Source organism: Myotis brandtii, unplaced genomic scaffold (genome assembly GCF_000412655.1).
Source record: "Myotis brandtii unplaced genomic scaffold, ASM41265v1 scaffold1759, whole genome shotgun sequence".
NCBI lineage: Eukaryota > Metazoa > Chordata > Mammalia > Chiroptera > Vespertilionidae > Myotis > Myotis brandtii.
The window spans coordinates 57,119-66,780 of record NW_005356512.1 but is presented as its reverse complement, the minus strand read 5'-3'; the positions used below and the strand labels follow the sequence as shown (position 1 = coordinate 66,780).

Here is a 9,662-nt window from a genome sequence, read left to right as displayed (position 1 = left end):
GTAGGTAGTTCTATAATTGGGTATCTTAATACGTTTTACCTGGAAGGAAGGAAGGCGATACTGAAGCTATTGGGGTTTGATAACACACCACTGTTGACCCAATAAAAGTAGAACCCCAGGTCTGTTCTCTCTCTCTCTCCATCTCTCTCCCCCGGCTCTCTCTTTCTCTCTCTCTCTTTCTTCTCCTATCCCCCTCTCACATCACTGTGTGCCCCCTGGTGTGCCTTGTGTTCTCCAGGGCCTATAAGTAATAAACTTTTTTTTCTCTCCCAATGTTATTGCTGAAGGGTGTTTTGCAATGTAATAAGAACCACAGGGTTGGCCCAGTTATTAACAGTGGTTTAGAAAGGGGAGATGTCTGTGGGAAGCTCAAGCATGGGGAAGCAGGTGAGTGCTCCTCGGCATTTGTAGTTTTATTGATAGACTGAGACTGCACAAAACAGTAATGCATTGAGATAAGACATTAAGACTTGACAACGGCTATGAAGTCTCTAGGTCAGCCGTGGGCAAACTACAGCCCGCGGGCCGGATCCGGCCCGTTTGAAATGAATAAAACTAAAAAAAAAAAAGACCGTACCCTTTTATGTAATGATGTTTACTTTGAATTTATATTAGTTCACACAAACACTCCATCCATGCTTTTGTTCCGGTCCTCCGGTCCAGTTTAAGAACCCATTGTGGCCCTCGAGTCAAAAAGTTTGCCCACCCCTGCCTTAACCGGAATCGAACCTGGGACCCTTGAGTCCGCAGGCTGATGCTCTATCCACTGAGCAACACCAGTTAGGGCAGAAGAGGAGATTCTGATTTCATACCCTCCCTCCTTTCATGGAAAATTCCCTCAGGTCCAGTTGGAGCGGAGGCTGCATCAGAACCTCAGAACCCGGGGATTTCCCAGTTCCTGCCAGACCTCCTAGTACACACTCTTCAGCCAGCAACAGAGGTGTCATCACAGGGTGGGTGTCTGATTGGCCAGAACCTGAACTGCAGAGTTTGGTTTGGGTGTTTTTAGATTTCTTTCTCAGCTTGGTCCTCCCATTGCTCTACAACTCAGAGAAGCAACTGCTGAGACCACCTTGAGAAGAGGATGGCCCTAAACAGAGCCCTGATTTGGGGGGCCCTCGCCCTGACCACTGTGCTGAGTCGCTGTGGAGGTGAAGACATTGTGGGTGAGTGCTCTGCTGAGCCACGTGGGGACGGAACTGGAGAAACAGAATTGGAGGGTAAAAAAAGATAGATTTGCATAGAAATAGTAACGATTCCTCAAAGGCATCCTCAATATTAACCACAACCAAAAATTATGATCCTTCCTTTTTTGGAAAACCAGAGTCCCAATCCAGTCTCTGCTACCGAGCTTTGCACACTGCACCAAGGCCATCATCCCGTTTCTAACATTGGATCCATGAATATAGCCTGGGGGGTCTACAGCATTCATGGGTGATTGCCTCAAAGATTAGGGATGTTTTCATACGTGGATGTTCTGTTACTGAAATTTATGATCTATTGTTCCCAAATTTTTCTGAACAATTTTTGGAGCTTTTTATAGATTTTAATTGTAGTTTACCTTGCGGTAAAGAGTTTCATGAATTATGTGTACTATGTAGATATAAAGAAGGGTTCTTTGCTTTGTCTCAGATTCACATACATTTCCAAGCTGAGAACTGGCACGGGTGGGGAATGGGAAAACAGCCCAGTGAGGGCCTTCAGACAAATCATTTTATCTCGTGGTTTTCATTTAATCTGTTACCGCTTATGCGTCACCTTACAAAAAATCAAATAAAGTAGGTTTTAGGTGTGCTTTCCAAGTAATGAAGACCATTAAATGTCAATGATATTTTAAAATTACTATTATTACAGGTATAGCTGTATAATTTTTCATTAACAAAGTAGAGAATATCTTTACTTTTATTTTAAATTTGAGAACTTTATGATGAAAACTTGGTGAATTAAATTACATTAGTCTCACACTGTCAGCCCAAATGGCCTGTCATTCACCACATATAAGGAAGCTCTGCAAGAGGAAGATTGGGCATCTTATCAGGGTTTGGTCCCCTGGGCACTCCACCTCTGTTGCTCACCTTTCCACTCTCTCTTCTTCATTCTTTTACCCTCCTTTCTTTCCAGGGTCCATCCCTGGCTCTTTTTTCCATTGTTTTACTGGAATGAAGAGTGGGTTTAGAAAGGCAAAGAAGAAAAACCATGCACTGTAGTTCAAAGAGGAAGTGAACTGGAGGTTACCCTGATCTTCAAGGACTTCATTAACCATGCTGCCCCCAGTTTTCTTGGTTTGGTATGAAAGTTTGTCTGCTTCTCCAGAGCACGTCCAAGTCCCCTTTTCTCAATGTCACTGCAGAGTGCCCTGGTCCGGCTCGATGTAGCCCCCACAGTGAGCACAGGGCCAAAGGCCTGCAATGCCTATTAGGGCCCCATGAAAATGTTTTTCTTTCTTTTAAAATTAGAAGAAAAAATGAACTTTTAGGGTAGAAGAAACTAGTTTAACTTAGCCTGGATTATATTTGCCTTTATACTAATATGGTCATAAATATGATTTTTTAGTATTTTTATGGAAAAATAAAGGCCCCACCTAACAACAGTGCTTAGGCTCATGAGCCATAATGCAGCCCAGTCACTCATAGGATGCTGCTACCTTCGTGTCTGTCAGCCTTCCCCAAATCTCTGTCGTCCTGGAGAATAGGGATGACATTTGCTACACAGTTTGAGCACCAGGAGCTCAGTGCTGGGACTCAGATGAAGAGACGTGCTATCTGCCCCTGGAGGGAGCTCAGATTAGCAATAGGACAACACGGTGCCCAGAGCACGGCCACTGCTGGGCAGGACAGTGGGCCCAGTGAGACTGAAACTGAGAGTGAGTAGTTCCAGCTGGCTCATCAGCAGCGGCGTGCAGCCAGGACACATGCCGATGAAAAGGATAATCACATATATTCATGTTTGTAAAGGAGTCAAGAGGATTCATTACAAGGATAAGGAGGCTTTGATAGAGGGCCTTTTAAGTGGCCAGCCAAGGAGGTCATGCTGGGTGGGGATGAGGAATAGATAAACTTGCAAAGAGGACATTTGCATGGAGGGGCTGGAGATCATAATGTAGTCAAAACTATGCTTAAGGAGGGGACTTAGCCAAGAAGTTGGTAACTAAGCAGACATTCCAAGAATGAACTGGAGGTGTCCAGAAAATCCTGGAAGATAATTTGAGGGAGGAAACCAGCCCCTTGTAAAGACCAAGGAGCATGAAAGGGTGACGTCTGGTTTGATGGGCAGGTGAGGTATTTGTGGAGGACTCAGCACAGTGCACCTATTGGCTCCTTACTCACCGGATTCCCCTATTCATTAAGCTCCTCACTGGCAGAGACTGAGTGTGGTCCGTGTGTTACTCCTCGCTCCTCACAATGTCTGAAACCTTGCTGAAACTCAGGAAATAGGAAGGGAGGGAAGAAGAAGTGGTAAAAGGCTCAGACAAGTTGTCCAGTCAGGCCCACCTGGGAGTCAGCTGCGCTGGCTGCCTTCTTCTTTGGCGTCACAGACAAGTCCACTGTCCATTCGAGGGAAGGGCCAGAGTTTTCCTTGAGTCCTCCACAAGGTAAGTGTTGAGTCAGAAAAAGGAGAGGCTTAGTAACGTCCTTCAAGAAAAGCAGAGGGTGGGAAATGACAGAAATCCAAAGTCTAATGAAGTTTCCAGTTTCATTTCAAAGGAAACCAGGTGCTCTCCTCTAAGGACCACCCTGTTACAGAAGCAGAGACCTTAGCCCTGGCTGGTGAGCTCAATGGTTAGAGCATCAACCTGCACAGTGAAAGGTCATAGGTTTGAGACCTTGTTAAGGGCAGGTACCTGAGTTGCAGGTTCCATCCCCAGAGCCACCTGCAAGAGGCAACCAATTGATCTGAGAGGTTTCTCTCTCTTTGTCTTTCTCCCCCCTCCCTCCCACTTTCTCCAAAAGAAAAACTCAATGGAAAAATATCCTCAGGTGAAGATAAACAAAACAACAAAAACCAAAAAAACAGAGACCTTAGAAGCATTGTTTACCTTTTATGTGTTTTGTGATATTGTCACTGCCTTTATCATGCTCTTTCTTATTCCCTAAAATGGAGGCAATTCTTTAAAAATTATATCGAGTGTGCATTTCCTTGGTGAAAAAAATAAAAGGAGGAAGGAATCCTTGCATAGAACATGTTCTGTTCTGAGCCAGTCCTGAGGGGAGAGGACTCACAATGAATGTGTTATTAACCGATGAAGAAATTGAGAGAGAAAACTTATGAAGCAGAGAGAGGTAAATTGAATCTCTGGGAAAGAAAGCTAAGGCCATGGTCATTCATTTGTTCCTTGTTCCACCCATTTCAGTATTTATCATAAGCCCATGAGGTACTGGGTACTGAGCTAGGTGGGCAGGAAATTGCAGTAAACAGGCCTGTGGAATTCTGTTCCTGTTACAGGAGCAAACGTGGGAGTTTAGAGGCAGCTGGATTCTAACTGGACAGCCAGGGGAGGGAGCAGGCACTGGGGACTGCAGGCTGTGCCGAAGGCGCAGCCCACAATGTTTGCACATTCGTTTCTTGTCACTTTGTTTAATGATATCCTTTCTCTCCTTTGTTATGCACCTCCCTGCTCTCACCTCACTCATCAGCTGACCACGTTGCTGCCTATGGTGTATGCTTCTCCCAGTCTTACAGTCCCTCAGGCCAGTACACCCAGGAATTTGATGGAGATGAGGAATTCTACGTGGACCTGGAGAAGAGGGAGACTGTCTGGCAGCAGCCTATGTTTAGTGAAGTTAGAGGTTTTGACCCACAGAGTGGACTGAGAGAAGTGAATACTGCAAGATACAACTTGGACCTCTTGATTAAACGCTCCAACTCTACTGCTGCTATCAATGGTGTGTGTCCACCATCCTGTCTCTTTCCTGAATCTACCCTTCATACCAGGCCTCACTCCCTTCTTCCCTCGGATAGATTCCCTTCACTCTGTAAAATGCTCTCCTTTCCAAGGAGTCCCAGATCTTCTCATGGAATTTGCTGAACCCTCATCCTCTCCCTTCTTACAAACCACATATTTCCATGAAATACAGATTCTTGCACCCACACTGCAATCCTCGACTCCTTCAAGAACGGGTCCCATAGATGTCCTCCCCTAACAAGGGGCCCACAGAGAGAAGGGCGTGGGGATGACGGGTGGGCAGTGTACAGCGGCTCACAAGCAGAGGGAACAAGAGCATCTCTGCTCTCCGATGGGGAAACGTTGGTGGGAGGCCCCTCCAGTGCTGTTTCCTCACCGCAGAGGTTCCTGAGGTGACTGTGTTTCCCAAGTCTCCCGTGGAGCTGGGCCAGCCCAACACCCTCATCTGTGCCGTGGACAACATCTTCCCTCCTGTGATCAACATCTCGTGGCTGAGCAACGGGCACTCAGTCACGCAGGGTGTTTCTGAAACCAGCTTCCTGCCCAAGAGGGATCATTCCTTCCTCAAGATCAGTTACCTCACCTTCCTCCCTTCTGCTGACGACGTCTATGACTGCAAGGTGGAGCACTGGGGGCTGGACCAGCCACTCCTGAAGCACTGGGGTGGGTATGAGCCCCACGCCTTCTGGTGCCTTCTTTTCTCTGTCAAGTCAGACACTCTGCCTTTTAGCTCCTAAATCTCATGGCCCAAAGCCTCCTTTCTACACTTCAAGGATTTCTAATGATGGACTTTATTATTCTCCCTCAACCTGGAGCCAAGTCTTTGTAGAACCAACACCACCCCTCCCACCCCATCTTGCACATATGCTGTGAGCCAACCTTCCGCATCCTGACCTCCATCACCTCACTCCCACAGAGCCCGAGATTCCAGCCCCCATGTCAGAGCTGACGGAGACAGTGGTCTGCGCCCTGGGGCTGGCCGTGGGCCTCGTGGGCATCGTCATGGGCACCGTCTTCATTATCCAGGGCCTGCGCCCAGCTGGTGCCTCCAGACACCAAGGGCCCTTGTGAGTCACACTTCAGAAGGAAAGGTAAGGATTCCCATGTGTTAGAGCTGGGACCGGGAGACACAGGACAGGGGGAAGGAGAGTGGGAAGAGATTGTGGACACAACTGTGGTTGAAAAGTTGTAGTAGAATTGGGAAACAGCATGAAGAAAGCACAGGAGCCTCTGAGACCTATGAATCTCATGTCTTTCCTGTTACTGCAGGTGCATTGCCAATCTTAAGAGCAGAAGAGTGGACATGCTGGGTGACCTGGCACTATTCGCTGGCCAAGTCCATCATATGCCTTCTCTTATCCAATGCCCCTCCTGTCATCTCTTCTCTGGGACTTAAGGCGCTGTGTCCTCTCAGAGTTCACAAACCCTTGGAATTCTCCCCCTCACTCCTGACATTTTTTTTTTTTCTCAGCCGTTACCTACTATGGAGATCCCTGGGGTATGCCTAATCCCTTGTGACTCTGATCTTATATGTCCATGGAAGCAATAAATTCCCTTTATGAGGTCTTTTATTGAATTTTTTTCTTTCTTTCATCTCACAGCTAACAAGGACATAGCTAAGAATGGCAAACCCTCATGTTTCAGGCCCCTTTCCTTTTATTTAACAGGTCATTTTTCATGCCCAGTAACAAAAGAGTAACCAAATAAAGCCTGATAAATTTTGATATATTAGATGAGGTTAAGATTTCTCTCTTCATTTGGTTCCCACCCTTGGCCACTGCTTCCCTCCCCATCTCCCCAATTCAGGCATCAGTGAAGATCATGTATACTTTGCTCTTGATGCAGTTTTGTTATTGTAATATAGTTTTTAAAAGTTACGATAGAGAAGTTAAGGGAAAGAAAATACTTTTGTAATTTCAAAAGTACCAAAAGTCAAAAATTGTTTTTCAAAACTTTAAATGTGTAAAATTAATGATGATATTAGAAACTTTCTCTCTTCCTTGCCCTTGAGGAGATAAGAATTCTAAAGGCAGGAAAAGAAATGGAAGTCAGTCAGGAGGGCATTAGAATGGGGCGATAATGCAGTTTCTGAGAAGGGCCAAATGCTTTGTCCTTACTTAGGGTTAGTAACCAGTGGGAAAGGGGTGGGAATATAAACCACAGGCACACGGGGTCCCTAGATACAGGTGTAGCTTGCTTCGCCTCCTGGATGAACCCTGCTGGCTAACCTGTGGATTGTCCTGTGCCACCCTGGCATGTCAGGGGCATGGGGTGAATGTGGCTGCAGGGTGCGTCCAGGCAAGTAAGCCCCACCAGCATCACTGGATCCCTGTGTCCCTGTGCACCTGAGAGTAGCAGAACAGCCCGCTACCCCCGCCCCGCCCTCTGCTCCTGGCTAAGGAAGGGGAGCCTGTGAGGGAGAAAGTGCCCGTGTCAACAGGAATGAGATAACGCAGCAGCAGCGGTGGGTGCTGGCCTGCTCTGGACTCACTGCCTCCCAGTGGAAACCCTGGCAGGGAGATAGATCCACAGAGGGACGTTCTGGCCCTGCAGGTGCACCCAACACTTCACTCCTGAGCTTGTGTGTGACCGGACTTGGAGCCATCGCCTTTTGCAACTGTGTTCCCTGCGTTGACTCAGTCTTTCCGCCCCGCATGACTGTGTCTACATATTGCACCTTGGATGGAGCGATGGAACAGCCCCAGGCTGTGTGAGGTTGTCCCTGTCCATGCCATCTGCCTCCAGGAGCTTAACATGTAACTGGGAGAGACAGATACTAACAGAATAACTGATGCAGCAAAGTTTGGTACAAAGAAACCTAAATTGAGGACTCGGTGCCTTATAGCGAGTATTTTGAACTGTGCAACACTAGAGTTAAGTATCTAACATTCTGAGCCATGTTTTTCTCAACTGCAATGTGGGAATGATACTTACTTTGCAGAGGTATTGACAGAATTTGAATAACCTTGATATGCAGGCAGGGCCTTAAGATGGTGTACAAATACCTTGCTAGTGCTCCTTCAGCAGCACATTTACCAAAATCGGAACAACACTGAGATTAGCATGGCCCCTGAGCAAGCATGACATACAAATTCATGAAGTGTTCCATGATCTTTTACATAGATGCCTAACCACCGTGCTGTACACCTGAGACTGCTATAAAACAATAGCAGCTCTCAACTGTAATTGAAAATTAAAAACAAAAATTTTGCTAGTTATAAGCAGAATTCATTTATTAAAAACAATGGATCACATTATATAAAAGGCACTTTTGTTTCTGAGCCCTTTAATGATTTAGGAGATTCAAACGTGAAGCTCTGGATGAATTACTTTTCAATCATTAATTGGAGGGTTTCTTTTCCTCTCTAGAATGAGAGAAGTTGAGATTGAGTTAGGCTGAGAGAACAGATAGGGTATAGTAGTCAGTGACATACTATTGGTGAAGGGGTTGCTAAGAGAACTCCTAGAGCAAAATGTTGTAATATGTGGCTTTAGGATATTACTCTCTAACAAAAGATATCTTCCTTCTTCATGGCCCATAAACTTTTAGTCAAGAAATGCTATATGCAATATATTTTTATGTATGCCGACATTTGGGAGGAGTTGGGAAAGATTCAAGAGAAAAAAGCGTGCTTGTGTAGCCCGCCACCATCCAAGGAATAGCAGCCTCCTGATCACCACACCCTCTGTCTGAGGCACAGCAGCTGTGTGTAAAGCCTCCCCCAACCAGGCAGAGGAGCCACCACAACGGTGAACAGCACACACCAGAGGAGCTGCTACCAACTGAGGAGCAGCTGCTACCACAACCATCCAAGGAGCAACTGCAGCCTGAGGAACCAAGGCCACCCAAGGAGCAACCACTGAACGACTCAACATCTAGATATGGCGGTACGATCAAACATGGGTAGACAAAGAAACCCCCAAAGGAAAGAAAAGGAGGACTCACCAGAAAAGCAGCTAAGTACACCTGAGGACCCCTCACAGGACTGCACCCCGTCTACACCTGAGGACCCCTCACAGGACTGCACCCCGTCTACACCTGAGGACCCCTCACAGGACTGCACCCCGTCTATACCTGAGTCCTGAGGATCCCTCACAGGACTGCACCCCGTCTACACCTGAGGACCCCTCACAGGACTGCACCCCGTCTACACCTGAGGACCCCTCACAGGACTGCACCCCGTCTACACCTGAGGACCCCTCACAGGACTGCACCCCGTCTACACCTGAGGACCCCTCACAGGACTGCACCCCGTCTACACCTGAGGACCCCTCACAGGACTGCACCCCGTCTACACCTGAGGACCCCTCACAGGACTGCACCCCGTCTACACCTGAGGACCCCTCACAGGACTGCACCCCGTCTATACCTGAGTCCTGAGGATCCCTCACAGGACTGCACCCCGTCTACACCTGAGGACCCCTCACAGGACTGCACCCCGTCTACACCTGAGGACCCCTCACAGGACTGCACCCCGTCTACACCTGAGGACCCCTCACAGGACTGCACCCCGTCTACACCTGAGGACCCCTCACAGGACTGCACCCCGTCTACACCTGAGGACCCCTCACAGGACTGCACCCCGTCTACACCTGAGGACCCCTCACAGGACTGCACCCCGTCTACACCTGAGGACCCCTCACAGGACTGCACCCCGTCTATACCTGAGTCCTGAGGATCCCTCACAGGACTGCACCCCGTCTACACCTGAGGACCCCTCACAGGACTGCACCCCGTCTACACCTGAGGACCCCTCAC

The 9,662-nt window shown here is 47.7% G+C and overlaps 1 protein-coding gene across 2 annotated transcripts; it reads left to right on the top strand.

Moving 5' to 3' along the window:
• Positions 1-1,019: 1,019 nt before the first annotated feature.
• Positions 1,020-6,469, top strand: LOC102251097 (SLA class II histocompatibility antigen, DQ haplotype D alpha chain). Of its 2 annotated transcripts, none has more exons than XM_014537279.1 (5): positions 1,020-1,166; positions 4,635-4,883; positions 5,285-5,566; positions 5,820-5,991; positions 6,171-6,469. In XM_014537279.1, exons 1-4 carry the CDS (start codon positions 1,085-1,087, stop codon positions 5,972-5,974), a joined length of 768 nt encoding a protein of 255 aa, XP_014392765.1. In that variant the 5' UTR covers positions 1,020-1,084; the 3' UTR covers positions 5,975-5,991; positions 6,171-6,469. The 2 variants fall into 2 exon arrangements, with proteins under 2 accessions (XP_014392765.1, XP_005863350.1); XM_005863288.2 differs by having other exon boundaries at positions 5,820-5,994; positions 6,173-6,469.
• Positions 6,470-9,662: the final 3,193 nt, after the last annotated feature.

What these genes read in the sequence shown, in the direction of transcription:
- LOC102251097 (XM_014537279.1), top strand. Translation starts at nt 1,085, where the DNA reads ATGGCCCTAAACAGAGCCCTGATTTGGGGGGCCCTCGCCCTGACCACT. An exon ending in CTCTACTGCTGCTATCAATG is followed by an intron (nt 4,884 to 5,284) that starts GTGTGTGTCCAC and finishes TCCTCACCGCAG; the next exon opens with AGGTTCCTGAGGTGACTGTG. An exon ending in GCCACTCCTGAAGCACTGGG is followed by an intron (nt 5,567 to 5,819) that starts GTGGGTATGAGC and finishes TCACTCCCACAG; the next exon opens with AGCCCGAGATTCCAGCCCCC.